At 33.3% G+C, this 23,271-nt stretch overlaps 1 protein-coding gene across 1 annotated transcript in view; it reads right to left on the minus strand.

Annotated features, from left to right (window-relative positions):
* Positions 1-11,131: 11,131 nt before the first annotated feature.
* Positions 11,132-23,271, minus strand: part of LOC127707469 (cGMP-dependent protein kinase egl-4-like) — a 76,905-nt gene continuing 64,765 nt past the window's right edge. Inside the window, exons 15-20 of the mRNA XM_052212001.1 lie at positions 22,784-22,925; positions 22,380-22,543; positions 19,022-19,207; positions 18,449-18,515; positions 17,071-17,180; positions 11,132-14,183 (exon numbers count right to left, since the gene is read on the minus strand). Coding sequence (XP_052067961.1) covers positions 17,085-17,180; positions 18,449-18,515; positions 19,022-19,207; positions 22,380-22,543; positions 22,784-22,925 — 655 coding nt within the window. The 3' untranslated portion in view covers positions 11,132-14,183; positions 17,071-17,084. The remainder of the gene's footprint in view (positions 14,184-17,070; positions 17,181-18,448; positions 18,516-19,021; positions 19,208-22,379; positions 22,544-22,783; positions 22,926-23,271) is intronic.

Genomic DNA, 23,271 nt, shown 5'->3' on the forward strand with positions numbered 1-23,271 from the left:
GAGAAAGAAAAATCCAGAAAATTAAAAAAAATAAAAAAACAAGTACAGAAAGAACTGCGTACCGGGTACTGGAACTACATAGAAAAAATAATCTGTGATTTACCTGTAAATGATGCTGATCAACACATGACATCAAATGCAAAACCCATACACTTATTCAGCTATATTAAAAGCACAAGAACCAATAATACAAGTATTGCACCTTTAAAAAAGGATGGAATATTAATCACTGAAACAAAAGAAAAAGCAAACGTCCTAAACCATCAGTTTCAATCGGTCTTCACAATTGAATCTACCACAAATATCCCAGACAAAGGTTCTAGCCCACATCTTGAAATGCCACAAATATCTATTAGCAAAACAGGAGTCACAAAGTTATTATCTAAACTTAACCCACACAAAGCATGTGGACCTGACAATATAAATGGTAGAGTACTTAAAGAATTAAAAGAGCAAGTGTTACCAATACTTGCATGGATATTCAGTAAGTCATTAGAGTCAGGTGAAACACCGAAAGATTGGAAACATGCCAACGTTGCTCCTGCATTTAAAAAAGGGGAGACATATAAACCTTTTAATTATAGACCCATACCTTTAACATGTATATGCTGTAAGATCATGGGACATATCATCACAAGTAACACAATGTCACATTGAGATAAAAAAAAATGACAACTTATATAATCTACAACACGGTTTCAGAAAAAAATGATCTTGTGAATCACAATCAATTGACTTCATCCAAGAACTAGCATCTAGTAATAGTAGTAACATACAAACTGACCACATCATTATGGACTTTGCTAAAGCGTTTGATAACTGGATCTAAGTTTTCTTATCCGATAGAACAAAAACAGTCGTAATAAATGGTATTTCCTCTACATCAGTGCCAGTCACATCTGGAGTTCCACAGGGTACTGTACTGGGCCCCATGTTATTTCTCATTTACATCAATGACTTCTCCGAATATTTAACACATAGCAATTTAAGACTCTTTGCTGATGACAGCATCATATATAGAGAAATCAAATCTCAATCAGACTGCAACAAATTACAAGAAGATCTAAATGCTTCAGCAAAGTGGGAAGCAGATTGGATTATGGCTTTCCACCCAGACAAATGTACCAATTTAACATAAAAAGAAACCATATTTACATAATTACATCCTACATAACCACATTCTTGAATACGTTACATCAGCTAAATATCTGGGCGTTACTCTACAATCAAATCTGAAATGGAACCTACATTACGACAAAATTATCTCAAACGGAAATAAATCTTTAGGATTCCTTAAAAGAAATTTAAAAATATCAAACACAGACATTAAATTCAGAGCATATCAAGCAATAGTCAGACCTAAATTATATTACAGCTACAGTTTATGGGACCCTCACACAAAAGATGCTACTCAAAAAATAGAAATGGTTCAAAGACGAGCAACTAGGTACATTTGTAATAAATACCATAACACCAGTCGTGTTACAAATATGACGAACAACTTTAAACTACCTACATTAGATGAACGCCGCCTTAAAATATTTTATAAAGTTATCCACGGCCTTATTGTCTGTCAAATGCTGTGTGATGCGTACAGTGTGTGTGTTGTGGTGTCTGGTGCTTGTCACTTTTTGCTTACATCCTCACCGCTGGCTAGCAGCTTGCTGTGAAAAGGAAGCCGAGTGCGTAAGTCTTCCCTGCCAGTTATAGCCTCTCATGCAGTAAGACCTAGATATGGGATCCTCCTCGAGGTGATAGATGGTAACTGGGCACCTTGCGGCCTCAGGCTAAACCACAAGGTCTCGGAGGAGATTAGGCCCCTAGATGCATGGCATGCTAGGCCCACCGGCGTGTGGACATGCCCTGATGCCTGCAAACCTAGTCCCCAAATATGGGTTAAATAGTTCCATTGCCTTGTGGATGGCTTGGGAGAGTCAAAGGCTATGGGAGAAAATCCAGACAGAAAATCCGGGTAGATGCAACTCGTCAACAGTGGGAACTGTAATCATCTACGGGAAGGAAACCCAGAGAGAAAACCCGGCCCACCAGAGTGGAGGTTTGGCGTGGTGCTAACAGCTCCACCCTGTAAAAAGAAATTTGTTTCGGAAACTGATAACCAGAAATTAACGCAACATCTGGGCAATAATTGTGATCTCCAGACTTCAAATGGGCATATGACTGTTACTAGTACTAGCACGCTCAGATCATCTTTATTGCATCCAAAACAATCTTGTTACATTGGAGCATGGAATTTGCGGACGATGTATGAGATAGGGAAAACAGCACAAACAGAAAGAGAAATGGCAAAATATAAGATCAACATTCTAGGCATAAGTGAAAGCAGATGGACAGGAAATGGGACAGTTACAACAACATCTAATAATACCATTATATACGCAGGAAGAGAAGATAACCAACATGAGAAGGTGTAGCCATCATTAGCAACAGCAAAGAAAAGTCTTATTGAATGGAAGCCATTTAACGAAAGAAAAATAACAGCTAGATTCAATGGCAAGTACACACAAACTACTATTATATAATGTTATGCACCTACAAATGATGCAGAAGAAGATCGAACAGATACCTTCTACCAACAGCTGCAAAGGCCATTGATGTAACACCAACGCATGACCTTTTGCTGGTTATAGGACATCTGAATTCTAAAGTTGGAAATTTAAATGAAGGAAGAGAAAGAACTATAGGAAAGCATGGGTGTGGAGAAATGAATGACAATTGGGAGAGACTAGCAGACTTCTGTAGAATGAATAATCTTGTGATTGGTGGTACCATATTCTGTCACAAAGAAATTCATAAGAAAACCTGGTTGTCACCGAATGGAAAAGACAAAAACCAAATTGACCATATCATTATAAATGGCCGTTGGAGACACTCTCTAGAAAATGTGGTTGTTCGTAGAGGAGCTGATGTAGGTAGTGACCAATATCTACTACTAGCTAAGATCAAGATACACCTCAGGAAAGCGCCATCAAAAGCAGAACCAACACAGCATAGATTCCATACAGCAAGACTAAAAGACCCTACAATAAATAAAAAGTTCACCCTAACATTAAGCACCTTAAGTTTTAAGCACTTGGAGATATTGGTGAAGGACTAGAACATGACGTGGAATCCACCTGGAAAGATATCAAAGACAGCTACACTCATACATGCAAAACAGTGATTGATACCAGAAAGAAGAATGCCAAGAAATGGATAAAAATGGAAACATGGACCCTTATAGATAAAAGAAGAAACCTGAAGCAGAAAAAACAGAGTGCAAGATCAGAGAGACTTATAGAAAAATATAACAAAGAGTACTCTGAAGCTAATAAAGAAACCAAACGGAAACTGAGAAACGACAAAAAGAGAATATTATGACAACAAGGCAAATGAGGCAGAAAAAGCAGCCAACAGAGGAGAGATGAGTGAAGTTTATAGAATCACCAGAGAATTAACAGGAAACGTTAACTCCTGTAATGGACCTGTTAAGGATAAAAATGGAGCCAAGATCACCATAGAATATGAACAGCTAAAACAATGGGCAGAACACTTTAACAAGGTTCCAAATCGATCAGAACCTGTAGAAACACCATCTATTGATGAACCCATAGGAGAACCATTCGATATCGAACTAGAATCGCCAACCAAAGAAGAAATATCAAAGGCTATTAATAAATTGAAGAACAACAAGTCACCAGGCATTGACAATATTGAAAGTGAAATGTTAAAAAGAGACACTAAACTTGCAACAGAACAACTTCACAAACTTTTCACAAAGGTATGAATTAAAGAGATTCTCCCAAATGACTGGTGTAAAGGGCTAATTGTAAAACTACAGAAGAAGGGTAATCAGATGGACTGCACAAACTGGCGTGGAATCACACTTCTATCGGTACCTAGTAAAGTTTTCTGCAAAATTATCTTCATGAGACTCAGCTATGCAATAGATGAAATCATAAGAAAGGAACAAGCAGGTTTTAGACCTGGGGTTGGATGCATGGATCATATATTCACCTTAAGAAACATCATGGAACAGTGCATAGAATGGAACACCAAATAACATATAAATTTCGTCGATTTTGAAAGGGCTTTTGATAGTATCTATAGGGAAAGTTTATGGCAGATCCTCAAATCATATGGATGCCCAGAAAAACTCCTCCAAATAATCAAAAGCTTCTACAACAACTTCTCATGTAGCATTATCCACAACAACAAAATAAGCAATTGGTTCAATATCACCAGTGGAGTCCGACAAGGATGAATCATGTCACCTATGCTTTTCCTTGTCGCTATTGATTGGGTAATGAGGCAAGCAATAGGGAATAAAAATAGAGGAATTAGATGGAACTTAACATCAATGCTGGAAGATCTTGGATTTGCAGATGATATAGCTCTACTTTCCAGCAATGCTGACCATCTACAAAAGAAAACCCAAGATCTAGCCAAATATGCACACCAAATTGGATTGAACATCAGCAAGAAAATAAACAAAAACAATGCAGCTTACACCTATACTGCAATCAAACTAGAATGTGAACCACTAGAAGAAGTAGACGACTTTACTTATTTGGGCAGTATTCTCAGCAAAAACAACGCAACAGAAAAAGACATCTCAAACAGGCTCCAGAAGGCCAGAACATCTTTTCACCAACTAAATAAAATATGGCGGACAGGCAACATAAGTTAAAAAACAAAAATAAAGATCTACCAGAGTAATGTGCTTTCTATCTTGTTGTATGGTGAAGAATAACACAGAAAGACAGCCAGAGACTCTCTGGATTTCACACCAAATGTATGAGGAAAGTTTGTAAGATATATTGGCCAGCAAAGATATCTAATAAAGAACTGTACGAAAGAACAGGACAAAAAGATCTGATGACCACCATAAACCAACGGAGATTCAGATGGCTAGGACACACCTTAAGAAGAAAAGACCAGGATTACATCACCAAAAAAGTTCTAAAATGGACACCATCGGAAGGTAAAAGAAACAGAGGAAGACCAAAAGAAACATGGAGAAGGACAATTGACACAGAATTTAAAAGCATGGGAAAGACGTGGGGTGAAATGGAGAAGATTGCAAAGGACAGACAACAGTGGAGAGACCTGGTATCAGCCTTATATGCCAGTCGGCATAAAGATGATTAGTTAGTTAGTTAGTTATTGTCATACCATCTGAAATTTTATCACCAACAGACATTAGAACAAGACAAAACCACCCAAATACTTATAGACATATACGAACCACAAAGGAAACATATAAATGTTTTTTTCACACATCATCATTCAATTGAACATGCTACCAATAGTCACAGCACAGTCAACCATATTTGACAGCTTCAGAGCACTCCTTATACAAGGTGTTCTCTGTCAACTGATTTAATCCAGATGCTAAATTTTGTAAATGAGTTTAATCAATTTTGTTTTTTGTATTATACATGCACAAATTGTCAAATTTATATATTTTTCTTTGGCATTTACAAGATAACTAAATTTTGGTAAATACCCCGCATACGCAACGACAAGTAATCTTAAGTATCCTGAAGTTTTGTTGTATAATTGAAGAAGAAGAAGAGGAAGAAGAAGAAGAAGAGGAAGAAGAAGAAGAAGAAGAAGAAGAAGAAGAAGAAGAAGAAGAAGAAGAAGAAGAAGAAAGAAGAAGAAGAAGAAGAAGATGAAGAAGAAGAAGAAGAAAAAGAAGAGTTAAGTATTGTACTCTGCAAATGTACGGTTTTTGAAACGATGAATTGAAATTTATTCTTGTGCATTATAAGGCTTTGCTTTGAGCATTTCTGGTGAAGTTTTGCTTTTGATAATCCAATACTACCATAAGTAATGTAGCGTTTGCAATAAATTTATTCAGATTGAGAAGATGAAAATCTTCTTGATCTCGACGAATTGACAAAGTATTAAACCGGTGATCGTTTCATTTTCGCTGGTGCCTCACAGAAAATTCCGTGGAGTGTTTCAATTTAAGAACATTAAGCATGACGTTACTCGTACTACCCAGTATACATTAATCCCAATCACATAACTTGCACTTTACCATTTTTTGAGTAGGCACTTCATTTAAAGTATGACAATGCTTTGGGTGATATAGATGTCATATTTGAATGTAGGCCTACACAATATTTAATCAAAGTATTATTAAGAAGTTAATCGTAAAATTTAATCAGCTGTTCAAAATACATGTATACTAATTATGTTTACTTAAGGTCTTGCCCCGAACTGAAAGACAACTTGTCCTTGTGCTAATTAATTTTTTAAAGTTTGAATGTTTTCAAGGTTAACACTGGCACTGGTATTCAATATACTGGACATTTGATCTATCAGATTTAAGTAGCACGTCGATCATTTGAAAACGCAATATTGATTTCAATACAAATTTATATCAAATCTCTTAAAATTGAAAAAAAAGTCTTGTTAACCCGTAAGCGTTTTTGGTATTCGATATTTGGTTAACGGGTTAACAGTTAAAACGTCGAAAACACTACAAATAACCATAAAAATTAGCAAAATAAGATGTACTAAGAAGTAAAAATGACTTAAATCGCCAATCTAATCCTTTCAGTAGTTAACTGATGATTTGTGACCAATTTTAGTGTATTTTTTTTTCTAGTGCTGTCAAATTGAACATATTTACCTAACCGGTTACTCGGATAATCTTTCGACCGATATGAAAGTTAATGTCCAATCAAAATGTACACTAAGGGTAGCTGGGGTAAGGGAATTTGGTCTTCTCCCGACCAGCAGTAACACACTTGCCAAAGGGTGGCGTCCTTTTGGCTCAGAGGGATGTATGAAATCTCATGCGGCCACGTCTGGTTAGAAAAGGGGCATTCAATCCGATGACTCGTGTTGAAAAAGTTTCGCGCTCTTTGCACCTTAATAACCCTTGCAGCAACTCTTTGAGGGGCCCGTAAGTGGCCTTTTGCAAGGCTTAATTTCTGTCTCTGTCAAACATAGCCTCATTTTCTAGTACCATTCCAAATGTCTGACCCTACATGCCGGTCGATCCCTTTTACAGGACCTGCCTGTTGAATAAATTGTTAATTTATTCTCATCCTGAACTATCATGAAACATATTCAACTGGACGTTACGCAAACAACAATCAACCAATCAACCAATCAAAGAAATATTTGCCATTTCATCACGGTGTATGGTTATATAATATGTTGTTTTCAAGTTAATCGTCACACCTTTTTTTTTTTAAACATTCTGTAAAGTTTATGTCTGCATGGTACTTAAACCATTGTCGTGACGTCAGCCTATTCATTTACCGTGGATTCTTTTTCTAGAATCAACGTTTCCTAAATCTGTCGCTTAAATGGACTCACCAAACAAAAACCCTCCGGGCTCATGGTTTCTTTTTCAAGAATCAACGCTTATTCATTGTATCTATATTACTGAAACGACCAGTATACACTATATGTTTTCATTTCACAATATTGAATCAGTAGTTCGTTTGAAATATGATCAAACCTTGGAAGTGTATGATTTGCATTTTAGTATTCACATTCACTCAATATTAAGTTAAAAAGGGAGAAAAAACAAACAGATCGTAAAATTTAATCAGCTTACAACTGTTCAATGTTATGTTTACTAAAGATTTTGTCCCAGGCTGATAGACTTCTTGTCTTCGCCGCTACTTAAATTAGGTAAACCTTAAATGTATTCATTGTTTACTTAATTCAGGCACAAATGTACAAGATAATTGCTCTCATTAACCAGGATGATCATGTTAAAATATATATTAGTATTTTTTATGATTTAAATATACATTAATATCAAAACTATTAAAATTGAAAAAAGTTTAATGATTTGGTAAATCGGTTAACCATCCTAGACAACACTAGATTTTACCCAATCTACAAATAAGTCGATATGAATCTCCAATTAAATCTACGTAATTTGGCGATATTTCGGATTTTGATAAAATTTTGTATGCATTTAGAACTCTATGAACTGCATCTGAATATCGAACAAATGAAATAGGTAGATTGTTATATTTCCATCGATATAGTAAATCAAACATTTGAGAAATAATATAAATGTATAGAATGTATATAAAAAGCGGCGAAAAATGTGCATTCTGCATTTTATATTGCGTTTTCTAGAAAATCCATTAACAGAGTTTTGATTAAAAGTGATTATTGAAAAGGTATTGCTGTAAATATTCCGTATAAGTGATATGAACAAGCTACAAAATCGTATTTTCATGTTTTCATGTTGTCAACCATTTTTAAATGGCACACCGCTGCCTTGTTATTGAACGTACTTTAGACATATCTTTCGCTATTCCTTATGGCAAACTTAGGCCGGCCCGGGACCACCATTTAGCTATAAAACTAGGTTTAACCCACCACTTCCTTCGGAAAATGCCTGCACCAAGTCAGGAATATGACAGTTGTTTTTCAGTCGTTCCGTTGGTTGATAACGTTTGATTTTGTCAGTTTTTATGGACTTCCCCCTTTTTGAATTTACCTTTGAGATCAATATTTTTGTTATACTTTTTTAGCCATCCTCGGATACATTTAATATTCATATTCTATTGACAAGCATACTTTTTTTTATTCTACATTAAAATATAACGTCTAAACTAATTTACTTTAAAACTAATACTATGATTGTCATAGTGAGAACAATAAGCTGTCCTAATTGGCTGTTAAATTAGTTAATTTTTTTGTTACAAGCTGTGTCAAAAAGCTTAACTAAGACACATTGTAATTATCTAAAGGCTGCATGGAAATTAAGATCGTAAACTATCAGTTAATATGTGTATCAGTATATATGTTTAACACATGAGTTATCTCTGCATTATTCAATTGTTCTCTGTATTCTGTCATATTTGTCATATATGTATATACCTTGTTATTTTGCTAATGCAATAAAGATTCATTCATTCAATACTATGAATGTAGTAACTTGATGATGTCAATTATTTCCTTTCTGGTTGCTTACCAAATTTTATCAATATAACGGAACTACAACAAATGTATGTACAATTGTCATACAAGTGGGAGATTTAACTGACTATGAAATCAGGTTTAACCCACCATTTTCGTCTTGGTGTTCGGTATTTTTGTTAAAAAAAAAATTTGTGATTTCATGTTTTAAAGTGCAAAGTTGTGCTTAAACTATACCCAAAGGCTATAGGTATAATTTATTTTGCAAATACTTCCTTTGAAATCCTCTTTCATGTACGTATATACTTATTCGGCCACCAGATGGAGGGTAAATGAGACAAACACACACACAAATACTACTAGAGGTTAATATACTATGGTAATTACTGATTATAAATCAAGATACATAAGAGTTTACACAAGTAACAACTTGGGATAAAAATTATTTATATATTATTTTTTAATGTACAGATTAAAATACAGAAAAGAACAAGATGTTTGGCGGGGACATCGTAAGTCAGATGAATATAATGGGTGTTCTTAGCTTAAAGCTGATATGAGTAAGGAGTAATTTAAATTTAAATGGTATGACACTTGGAGTTGTATATTGGCAGTCATGCATATTCAATGTCAATATACTACGAAGACAGAATTCCAAGTTAAGGTACGTGAATCTCAGAAATAGTAGTTGCAAGTATAAAACTGAATAAAAGCTCAAGAAAGGACTAGTTGGGGCCTTGTACAAATTATTGCACATTGTAGCATATCAATCACAAAATGTACTCTAACATATTGCGCACAATAATATCATTAAGACAAGTATATATCCCTGAACGTGAACAAATTGAATATAAGTACAAATTAAAAGTCAGTTTGACGTTGAAAAGTTGAAGATAAGTGTTACTATCAATGCAAAGAATTGTTCCACATATTTTAGTTCTTTTCTATTTAGAAGGATAAAGCTTGTTCAATAAACCATATGCATAGAACATTCTAGGTTGTTACGAACCTTGTATATATCAAAATAGAAACTTTTACCTACAGTACACATCACAATGGCGTCTTCAACGATAGACAGGGGTCTATACAATATGTCAAGCTCTAAATCGCCAAAGTCTTAAAAACTTATTTTTATTAATAAAATGAATAATTATTAAAGAAATCTATGAAAGATCTGTCAAAAATACAAAATTCTCCAAATATCAAAAAGCCAATGAAGTAATAAAACCACTGGAGAGTTTCTTACGTTGAACAGGCACGCACATGAACATGAGGAGGGTTTTGACTTCCATTTTTCATTCCTAATGAGCTATCTTCCGAAAGGTAACTACAATATTACAATAAAAATCCGCACAGGAAAAACACTAAACTCTAAAATGACGATATAAAGAATAACGAAACTAACTAACTAACTAACTAACTAACTAATACCCTACAAAAGAATGTTCGTATTTCTGAAAGCAACCTCGAAGTACTTATGTTATCATGCCAACAAAGATCAGTGGCTATTTCTCACATTGTCAAATGATTTTATACAGCAACATCATAAACAATGCAGGAAGACATAATCTTGTACGTTTTGATCTTAAACAATTATTTTAGATGACAACGGATAGCAGAACACTTGAATATTCAACCATCTACTAAACCAATATAATAATCGCAAATCTTTCGAAGAATAAAGCTTATGATTACCTATCAGTAGACTGACTTTTGTGTCAGTTTCTTTTCACTCAAACATTATTGATTGATTCAGGCGACATGAAAGGATTATCACTTTTCAACGCGAGAGAGGAAATTTGTTTTTCTTATTTTTTTTTTAAATTGGTTAGATCACCCCTGGCTTTTGGAGGGGTTCATGTTGCTTAGTCTTTAGTTTTCTTTGTTGTGTTTTGTAGACAGTGATTTGTCTTTTGGTCGTTTTTTGTCTTTGCCATGGCGTTGTCAGTATGTCTAGGACTTATGGGATTGAATATCCTTTTTGTATCTTCCGCCTCTTTTTTTAAGCTTGGGTCTTAAGCAATAGAAGTTACTATTATTACTCGTATAACACGAATGCATTTCTTTGACTTGATTTTGTAAACAAGTATTTGTTTTTATTTGACTTTTCGTGTGATCAAGTTTTATTATTGTCCTATGAATTTTCGACCCCCCATTCCGGCTTTCGTCAGTTTAATCCAGTAATCATTTGAAAGTTTCGATAAAGTATCATAAACAAATAAGATTCCCAAACATATTTATTTCTTTGAACAAGTTGCATTGGATAATCAGTATTAAAACACAACATATTTCATCACAATGCTTGATAACAAAAATGCATTTCAACATGTAAAACATTGACGCTTATCTAACTTAAACGTAATTACAAAATTGTTTCCATGGCAAGGTAAAAAGAAAAACAAGTTTTTACCTGAACGTAATATCTAAATGAACAAAACATTAAATTGAAAAAAAGATTTTTACTAAACGATGAGGAAAATGAAGAGCAAAAATACATATCCACACACACTTTGACATGATCGTAAGTTAATACTGCTAACTGAAATCAGGCAGTTACCAACAATGTTATGTTTTCATTATCCATATCATGTTCAAGACTAAAATTTTTCGTATATTTTGCACATATTCTACCGCGGAAGACCCCAAAGAAACTTTGGTATATATAGCTAGATACAGCACCAACACAGTCTTTTAATGAACAATTTGAATTAATTTATACAATTAAATAGCACCAGTTCACTTTAAATATCAAATTAAAACAAAACTATGCAGCTTTATAATATGAGAGAATGACTGCATTTTGATACGTCGCTCTAATTACGAAAAGAATAAATTAATTATATCAGAAATGATTATAAATAAACAGTCTATAAATGAATCAAATAGACAACATTCAGTCGTTCAGAGGAAAGATATAATTTGTCAATTGATACTTTGAGGGAGATTGGTTCAGTGGAAATTACAAAATTGATATATTTTGAAGACAACAGACGCCAAGCCATAGTTAACAACAGACCTGCGGGCAAGTGTAACTTATATAATTGAATTCTACTGTTACTGACTTCAGTATTTTCCACTAAGGCAATAAGTCAGGTTTGATTTATAAAGGAAAAAAAAAACTTCAAATATAACCCTAATCTCTTTGTTATTAACAAGCTGTGAATGCGATGTAGAGTTTGAACATCTGTTATGAAGGATTTCATAATATTTCAAATGAATTTGGTTGAAAACGACTTTATAAAGAGGTTATATTTATTTTGATATCGCAAAGTTATTTCAGGAATTATAAACTATGAATCAAATTATCAACTGTTATGTATGGAATGTTTACTAGATTATTTTGTTATTACCGAAAACATAAAGCAAACAAATCGAACTGACGTAAAAATATTTAAAAAAACCCATAAAATCATTTAAAATTAAGCTGTACAGGAAATATTGATTATATTATAATAATCTGACATATATAATGCAGTACTCAAACAAAACTTTGTAAAATGACTTTATTGAACCCTTACGTGAAAATAATTCTCTAGTAGCCTTGTTATTGACACCATGAAACACAATTCTGAACATGACCACTTTTGCCGATCCGTATACTCACAATGAAATAATCACGAGAAGATACTATTTGCATGAATGTATATATAATTTCCGATTTGCGGCAAATAAACCAAGTTATCATTGGAAAAAAAAAACAAAAAAACTGATGCATCAGGGTAAATATAAGAAACAAAGGGCTATTGTCATTACCAACTTTTAAAATCTAGATGAACATCATAACGTTTACAATAAAGGTCGTTCATTGATAAAATAACTGTCTGGATTACCATTTTCATTTAATATATTGTTTTGAAAATAAAAAGGACATAATTCGAGGCCATACTACAAGATGAAGTTGTAATATGACTGATGCTGGTGCTTCGTAAATCATGGTTATCTTTCTTCCCGGCTTCCAGACAATGTATCACCCTACTCAGCTACCTGTAAATTTACGTATAGTGGCAACAAATATAACGTAAAATGTGTTTGACCTGACCTTCATAACTGTGACCTGTCATTAATGTTCGAACTGACATTGATAAATTTGAATTGTTTTTTTTTATTCTGCTGACAGTCATCTTAATCTTTTGCAACGATCATGAAAATCGCATAAATTTACTCCAATTAATTGGTAATCATGTTTTGTGATAAAAAAATATTCTAAAAAACCAAATGATCGACAAAATGTGAAAGTGTCGTTTGCTGTTCTCCATTGCCAAGAATAAACCACATGAACTCTCGATAACAATGTATCTGTAAAAAGCGTATGGATATTTCCAAGAATTAGTATGTTTCAGTAAGCCCATCAGTGCTAATGATATAGATATACATTGTATATCAGAAAGTATGAAAGGTTGATAATTTCGAACCCCGTTCGTGTATTAAGGTAGGTTCGACTCCGATAATTATTGACAAGGATTGCCAGTTTTCTTGCCGAAGTTCAGTGGTTCTCTGTGGGCACTCCGGCATTCCTTCCAATAAAAACTGCCTGCTACAATATAGGGAAATGTGCTGAAAATAGTGTTCAACACTTACAATCAATCATAGGCGGATTTAATCAGATGCTATTTCGACAGGCATGTTCAGAAACTAGACAGATATGAAAGTGCCATCATTTACCAGATAATCTTAAATGTTGATGTTACAAATAGTTGCATTATCGCCACTCTTTGCATTCATATTTTCAAAAACGACTAATACTCGTGATAATTTTTACCTAATTAAATTTGAATATAAATGTCTGATCAATTTTGTTAAGAATAACTCAATGCATATTCGAGAGTTTTTGATAGATTCTGTACAATATTTTTTCAGGAAAAAAACTATCACACAAAATTTATGATTCATAAAATGATCAAAATCAAGACATGATAAAAAGTGAAACAAAATCTGAGGTATGCATGGTCTAGTTGTTAATGTCTAGTCTTAATTTGTACGTTTAGTTATGGAATAGTTTGTACATGTATATGTTTAATACTTTTAAATGTATCTTTGCATGAATTCACATCAAAATATATGCCATGTCATATTGGACGTCCAAATTTATGTATACATTTTAACTGAAGAGAATATCACAAACAATGCATATACTAGTACTGGCATTAAAAATGTCGCTGTCCTTTTCTTTGCCTTCTCACAATTCGTCCTAATATGTAGAAGACCTGATTTATAAACATGTCCTTGAGCTTCATATTCAACAACAAATTTGGCATCTAGGATTGCTGACTGTTAACCTGCAAGAAAATCGTTTTAAAAGAATGTAGATAAGAAAAGGGAAACATTTGTTCATGATTTACTACCGATGCTAGATACTTTTTGTCAAAAATCTTAAGTCGCAAAAATCAAACAATATCATGGTAAACAACAGTCTACAAAACACTACATTGATAACTGAAGACTGAGCTACGCGAACCCCACCAAAACCCGGTGGTAATCTCAGGTGCTCGTGGGGTTGGGAGGGTGTGTGTGATCAGATCTTGGTCTACATGTGGTACCCGCCGTGTTGATCATGGTAATTACACATTTTGTGAAAGACTCAATGGGGTATCACAATTAGGGAAAAGAGGAGTGATTACGACAATTAGAACATATTCATGATCATCTGTGACATATGCCATAACCTTCAAACAAATCATGATGGTGGCTGTAAAACTTTCGATGGGACGACTTCAACTTCAAAAGTAGGAACTCACGGTTCCATAGCTTCATTGCTAGAAGCGTCCTTCTATCATGAAAATCATGAAAGAAAATGCAAGCCCTGGAATATCGTTTCAACTGGGAGATTTATACTTTTCGCCATATGCAGGCGCTGATTGAATGTCGCTACATAGTAATGAAACGTTTATCAATAAGAAACCTGAAATCATCTCTTTTTTTAAAGAACAAAGACGTTTACCGGACCAATAAGAGTGACGATTGCTTTTCATGCGGATATTAAATAAAGGCAACAGTAGTATACCGCTGTTCGAAATTCATAAATCGATTGAGAAAAAAATAAAACCGGGTTACAAACTAAAACTGAGGGAAACACATCAAATATAAGAGGAGAACTACGACACAACAGAAATACAACATTAAAATGTAACACACACAGAAACGAACTATAATATAACAATGGCCATTTTTCTGGCTTGGTACAGGACATTTTAAGAAAAAAATGGTGGGTTGAACCTGGTTTTGTGGCTAGTCAAACCTCCCGCTTTTATGGCAATGTTAAATATAACATTAAAATGATAACATTACATGACAGGACTACAATACAAGTAAATGGGAGAACATATAGGACAAAGAAACATACGAATAATAGCTAACAAAAGGTACCAGGTTTAAAATTTAATACACAAGACGCGCGTTTCGTCCACAAAAGACTAACCAGTGACGCTCAGATAAAAAAAGTACGAAAGCCAAAACAAGTACAAAGTTGAAGAGCATTGAGGACCAAAAGTACTGGGTCGATACCTCTGCTGGTGGGCTATCAGTCCCTGAGGGTATCATCAGCTCAGTAGTCAGTATTTCGGTACTAACATGATTTATAACATACATCTAAAATTGCCCGTTTATAAATTTTGAAATTATACAGAAACTAAGGTTTCAACTCCCTCAGGCAAAGTTGGCCTTTAGATGGATTTGGCTATTTTTTTTTAGGTTCTATTTGGTTTATAGCTCTTCAACGTTTTCTGGTCTTATACATCCTTGGCTTTCAAATATTTGGCTTTGAGCGTTCCTGGTGAAGGTAAATCCAGAAAAGCGCTTCGAACGCATGAAATTTATAAAGGTTGTTTTAAATGTTTTTAACAGCACTGGGTCGATACCTCTGCTGGTGGACTATCAGTCCCCGAGGGTATCATCAGCTCAGTAGTCAATTTCGGTACTGACATGATTTACAACATACTATCTAAAATTGTCCGTTTATAAATTTTGAAATTATACAGAAACTAAGGTTTCAACTCCCTCAGGCAAAGTTGGCCTTTAGATGGATTTGGCTATTTTTTTAGGTTCTATTTGGTTTATAGCTCTTCAACGTTTTCAGTCCTTATACATCCTTGGCTTTCAAATATTTGGCTTTGAGCGTTCCTGATGAAGGTAAATCCAGAAAAGCGCTTTGAACGCATGAAATTTATAACGTGTTGTTTTCAATTTTTTTTTCCAAAAAGTTGTGCCAAATACGGCTAAGGTTATATGTCTGGGATAAGAAAATCCTTAGTATATAGAATAATTCATACTTTTGCAAACAGTAAATTTATAAAAATGACTATATAATAGATATACATGATAACACCAAAGTGGTGACTAACTACAGAATAAAAATACGGCTAAGGTTATATGTCTGGGATAAGAAAATCCTTAGTATATAGAATAATTCATAATTTTGCAAACAGTAAATTTATAAAAATGACTATATAATAGATATACATGATAACACCAAAGTGGTGACTAACTACAGAATAAAAACGGATACATAAAACAACATGAACCATCACATAAAAATTCACAGCCGAGTTAGCCAAAGAGATCAACGCAAAAAAAAGTGACGTCACATTTGAATTTCTGAAATTTCCCCAAAATAGGATAGAATTAAGATAGAATTCAAGATTTGGTTTATAATACGCATATAACATTTATTAATAACAATGAAAATAACAATACTAATTAATATAAAATGTGGTAGTAATTAGATAATTAATAGTATTATCTAGCTATGTCGGTGTTTCTTCTAAATCAAACTGTAAACCAAATATATCGTATAAATTTAGTTGACCCAAACTAAAATCTAATTAATGAACTGGGTGATTAATTATCTTTACCATAACACACGAATATAACAGAAAATAATAAGATTTACAACTACAAACGATAAGACATTTGACAAAATCCGATGAGAATAACAAATATAACATCAAGACTAAATACATGAATTTTGGATAGAAAAGTACCATGACACGTTTTTTAAAGTTTTATTATTTTTGTAAAGATTTAATCGAGCCAACCCAATATTACAAGCACAATGTTTTGACAAAATTAACGGCCTTGCAAATTTGTTTATTGCAACTTTGGTGGAAGCTAGTTTTTAATAAGCAATTCAATATCTTATTAAATATACCTAACTTGGTTACTACTTACATTATTAACGATTTTCAAAAATTTATATCCCATCCTGATGTTTCATCTGGTGGAACTTCCGAATTTTTGGGATAGTTGTCAAAATTGCTAAAATCTGCTGACCCTTTAATCTGTAATAAAACATTTAAACACATAAAGTGATTTAATTCAGTCAAAGAAGAGAAAACTACTAGTACATAAAATGAAAATCTTTATAGTATTAATTCGTGTGCAGTCTTGACCGTCGTTTGCTGATGTGCTGATGTGCTACCGTGATATCGTTTATTGTATGTATTAGACAATGTTATTGAATGAGGTTATGGAAGCATATGCATTATATTTATCTCCCAATCATGCATATAAATGATAAACCAATATTATTAAGTACAATACATCAACATGCATAATTTCATAATATTAACTAATAACAATGATTTTAACCACCTATTTGGATTACTTATTCACATTAATTCCCTAAAACCTATCAGAAAATATGCTATCATCAGGATTATTACAATTATTAAATGAGAATTTGTCATAACGCGCGAAAATCGAACACACCAGTATTTAAATTCTTATGTTTTGTAGATGATTTTCAGATTTAAGTGAAGTGAAAGCAAATATGCGTATTAAGGGTGTAATTCCCCTAATTCGATTTATTGTTGTCTCAAGCCTGAAAATATAATGTCTGCACCGGTTCCATTATTATGTATATTGCATTACCGCAAATTGACAATGAAAAAAATTGACGCCCATTCACGTTTCGCGTTTTTTTCTCCTCAAATAAGTCAGCGGTCACTTCAGCTGATATAATTGTGAAACTCTTTTAAAGACATCCATTCTAGTCATCAAAATGACAGGGGATAAAAAGGGCTTAAAATATAAAGCTTGTATGAACATCTAAACCAAAATAGTCCCAACAGAACAGCCAAAGAAACTTATGATCAACTATTTTGGTATGAGCTGAAACCTTCCAAATCCAGAAATGCGCTTCAAAATAGTCAAATTCTGAAAAATTTACTTTGTTTTTCTGTTTTTCAACTGTAGGTACCCGAAACCTTTGAATGCTTGAAAAAAGCAATGGTGTATTTCATCAATTTTGAATATTCTCAGTTGCAAAACTTGGAAATTTCGGAATTGCGGTTACAACTACATAGGACAAGGTATAATAAGGGCTATTCCTTCAAATACTCGTTTGCTTTTATTTTCTCCCAATGTTTTAATACATCTTTGGCTTTAAAAAATCTGGCCTGATGCATTCCTGATTACGGTTAATCAAAATTACTTCAATACAGGAGTCTGTAAATGTTCCTTTGTTGTGCAGTTAACTACAACCTACAATAATGTTTTTTTTTTACAGCAAAAGGAAACAACATAAATAAATTCACATAACTATTACCTTTGGTACAATTGGAGGAACCATTGATCGAGTTTGTAGACCTTCCCAATCAAAGCCTTGAAACCATCTACAACAGAATGCAATATGAATAAAATTATCAGCTGTATTTCGTTTTGTTAATTCTTAAAACATTTTTAAAAAAGGCGTCATGTTGCCTACTGTAATTTGCAAAAACTTTATACAAACACATATATGAGATCATAATTGCCTGAATTAAAGTCACATCATTCCAACATTTAAAGTAAATGATGATGATGCATTACGTAATACCATATTAAGAAATCACATACGCAATAGAAGGGTCCTGAAGTCTCAATTAACTCCACAAAACAACTATAGAAATCTTTTTGACGGTGTTCCCAAAAGATTACCAAAGAATTAAAAGACGATTGCACTCACACTTTTAAAGCCTTTTGCAAATCAAATAATGATATCAGTAGCATTTTGCACCATTTGAAAATTTCTCAGAATGCTTTGTTAATGTCTTGTTGAGTAATTTATCTTACTTGTTAAAGATATCGAAGATAGCATCTAAATGTTGTCTAGACCGTAAATGGTTTTTATATTACTCACTTGTGCTTTTTAATCTCATTAATGTTGCCTTTTCCGTATCCTAATCGCTCAACTGGACTATCTCGACAAAGCTTCTTTATCAACATTGTAGCAGTTTTACCAACTCTTCTGGGAAATTCTACAACGTCAATTCCTTTCAGGATTATGTTGTATGTTTTCATTGGATCAGACCCAGCAAACGGAGGACTAAAATGAAAAGATGGAATGTTAAATCAGTCGATATACCCCCTCCCCCAACCACCATCACCACCACAATATCAGTAATCGAAACAACCAATATATTGGTAAAACTACTGCATCAAGCATCTTCAAGCAGGTAATACAATTAGATTCGCGATATATAAGGGGGATTATTTTTTAAACCGATACAAAAGAGCAAAGTCAAGCATGACATCTATATTTTTTCTTGTCAGCAGGTATAGAACCTAAACATTTCCACAACTCAAGGGGGAAAACAAGATAGGGATATATACTGGAAGCATAAAGACAATCAATCAGTTGATCCCTCAATTAAGCGTTAAACATTATTAATTATATTGACGCATACACCTAAATGGATAAAGACGCATACACCTCCTAAATGGATAAAGACCCATATACACCTCCTCAACGGATAAAATTTAAGTTTGAATGTCTCTTCTTAAAAAGTTGAGAAACTCAAAAGAAAATCGGGATATTACCATTACATACAAAATTAACTTGACTGTAACAGTCACACAAAATCTCTATACATTTCAGTTGATTGGTAACTGCTTTACATTCCAGTTGTAATCATTACGCGCATATAAACATGACAATGACATGCTGATGTAACATAAGTTTACCCAACAGACTGACACGTTGTGATTGTATATTGCTACCTAATAAGGAGATCAATGCTAGAAGACACAACGCCAACTAGTGTCAGCTCTTAATCCTGAATACAGTGTACACATCGGAGATGAACCATGTACCAATTTCAAAGTTTTCTTTTTGATCAGGTTGGATCAACGACTTTTTGAACACGAAGCGAAGACGCTTCCACCACGACACTACCAACGCGATTAAGAATATTTAAATTTTCAGATTGGTAAATGCTAGATTTATGTAAATCATAGATTAGTATGACCAAAAACTCCAAAACATTTAGGTCAATTCAAGAGTTAAGCCTTAACTCAAAGAAAGTTTTTAAGTTTTTGATTTCCAAATAGTTTGGCCCCGAGTATCACTGCTTACATTAATTGTCGAAAAGCGCATTTGATGCAGTAACATTGGTACCGTTAATACTACTACTACATAAACTAAAATATAGCAGCAGACATCACCAAAACTAAAGCTTGGGCGTTATTGAAAATAGAGAAAATCTATATATTCCTTAGCACTGTCAATCGAAATGACCATATATTCTATTAAAATATAAAAAGATTGGATATTCTAAATGCAACAAATGATAATTAATCTAAAATGAATATTTTTCATCAAAACTTATAGAGAGAGAAAGCAAACAGCAGAAGGTGAAAGATAACATTCTTTCTGTTGGTTAACCAATATCAACACGGGGCCTTTTATAGACGACTATACGGTATGGATTTTCTCAATGTTGAAGGCCGTACTGTTGCCTTTAATTGCTTACATCCACTTCATTTGAACTTTGGTGGATAGTTGTCTCATTGGCAATCATACCATATCTCCTTATTTTTATATAAAGATATGACATAAAACAACCACTGAGTTTATTAGTTTTGTTAAGCTCTTAACCCTCTACATTTTAATATCGAACAGTAGACAAACATAACACATAAAAGAACATAGAATGATTATCAGTACAGAAAAAAACCCACTTAACTCTTAAATAACGGTGACTTATCTAAAGAACTATTTCAAGTGTGGATGTTCTGTCGTTCTAAAGAGTCACCCATGATTCCAAAGATTTAAAAGGTTTTTGAGTCTCGTTTAATGTCTCGAGTCAAGTAATGCAGACATGTTTTACCTGATACAAGAGAATTATTGGTATCATTGGAAAAATAACAGACAATAAATAACATTCATTATTTGGCTAGACACAATCCTCACAAATGAAAAATGACAAACTGTTATAGAAACGAAGTATCAATTTTTCTTCCAGAATGAAAATGACAGATTGAAAAGAGAATACAATCTTTGAGGAACCAAACACAGACATCCAACAGAATAATTGTATAAAAATTTCTGAAAGCGTCCTTAATATCATACCAATTCCCTAAAGGAAATCCAAAATCATTTTGGTGACAGCAATTTATTTGGTTCTGGTATATTGGGAAATTCAAAGAAATTTCTTTCATTTCAAGGTGACAGATTCAACTGATATTAACAATAACGTATGTCTTCGAAAATCTTATTAAGTCATTGATCGGCCCTTAATGTATATTGATTCAACATATTTATTCTGGTTATTTATGAACCAATTAAGAATTCTCTGACAGAAACTCCAGGAGGTGGCAAACCACAGACGATATATTTGAAGTAAGGGAATTTTATTCTTTTTAAATTAGCAATATGAGACGATTGTATCGGAATATACAATCTGCCGAAGAATAAGAAAGTATATATATATGTGAACTGACTGCAGCAAAGACGATGTGAAGTCATAAAACGACAATAACCTTTCCCCAATATATTTGTCACATGATATAAAACAAAAATGTAAAATATATCTTGGTATCCTTTCCTTAAACGAATTCGATTGTGAATAATTTCAAAGTTGTTGACGCAAACAGAAGGTAAGGAAGTTTCGGAAATAATTCAATCATACACTTGAATTGTTTTAAATTTGTCATTTCGGGGCCTTTTATAGCTGACTATGGGGTATGGGTTTTACTCATTGTTGAAGGCCGTACGGTGACCTGTAGTTGTTAATTTCTGTGTCATTTGGTATCATTGGCAATCATTCCACATCTTCTTATTTTTATAATAACTAGTGACATTACAATTTATAATTGGAAAGTATTTCGAAGCATCCTTAGTTTAGATAATGAAGACGACGCACGGTTCTGTTTTAATCTACTGTTGGAAAGTTTAAAATTAATGTGTAAATTACATGTTAACTATGCAGTGATTTTTGTTTTTTTGTTTTTATTTAGAATAACTGATCAATTCTTTGCTAAAAAAATCTTATTTATCTATCAAATGGATAATCTTTTTTTTACAGAACTGCATTGAGTATGTTAATAAAGGATTTGTTTCTGTCATTTGGAAAAACTATGTTTATTTCTTTCAGTTTAATGACTTTAGGTTTTTAGTGTATAAAAGGAAGAAAACACTATGTTTATAATAACCAATACGATCAAATTCATTCTATAGGAGTGACAAACAGTTACACAATAGTATTTAATAATAATACCTTCCAGTGAGCAGCTCAAACATGAGAATACCCAATGACCAGTAATCAGCAGCCCGATCATGTCCCCTGTTCAAAATAATTTCTGGGGCAACGTATTCTGGCGTACCACAGAAAGTCCATGTTTTCCGACCTTGACCAATTTTTTTGGCAAACCCAAAATCTACCTGTAATGAGAGATTACCAAAGTAAAACTATTGCGTTCAGTTTTTACATACATAATAGTCTTCAAATTTTGACACTACCATATAGCATTTCTGTTTAAATAGCAGAGCATGGTCAAATATAAAAGTAATAATGAAATACTTTATTTAAGGACGGTTACACAGTGAGCTAATACAACTCATGTTCGTTCCCTGAGGCCATAACAAAAGCAACGAAAAACTAATATAACAGGCAGTACTAACCAATTTGACATATCCATGGCTGTCTAACAACAAATTTTCTGGTTTCAGATCTCTATAAATTATTCCTCTGTCATGTAAATATCTAAAGGCTTCTATTACGCATGAAATGCAAAATCGAGCAGTAATCTCATCAAAACAACCTCTGAAAAATAAAAAAATTGCTTATTCAAGATTTTGAAACCATATTGAGTTAAAAATAATGGTATACTGATCTTTTATAAAGAAATTACTAAGAAACTAAAGTTCTAACTCCATCAGGTAAAGTTAACCGGCTATTCTTTTATGTCCTTTTTGGTAATAAAGCTCCAAACGTTTCGACGTATTTATACATCCCAGATGGTTGGGTTTGAGCATTCCTGATGAAGGTAAATCCCTCAAAGCGCTTTGGATGCACAAAATTTAAAAGGTGTTATTTTTCTTTTCAAGTAATTATTTTATAAGATTATGCAACCGTACAGAGGGGAGGTAAAGAACAGAACTAATAGGAA

Source organism: Mytilus californianus, unplaced genomic scaffold (assembly GCF_021869535.1).
Source record: "Mytilus californianus isolate M0D057914Y unplaced genomic scaffold, xbMytCali1.0.p SCAF_7, whole genome shotgun sequence".
NCBI classification, from domain to species: domain Eukaryota; kingdom Metazoa; phylum Mollusca; class Bivalvia; order Mytilida; family Mytilidae; genus Mytilus; species Mytilus californianus.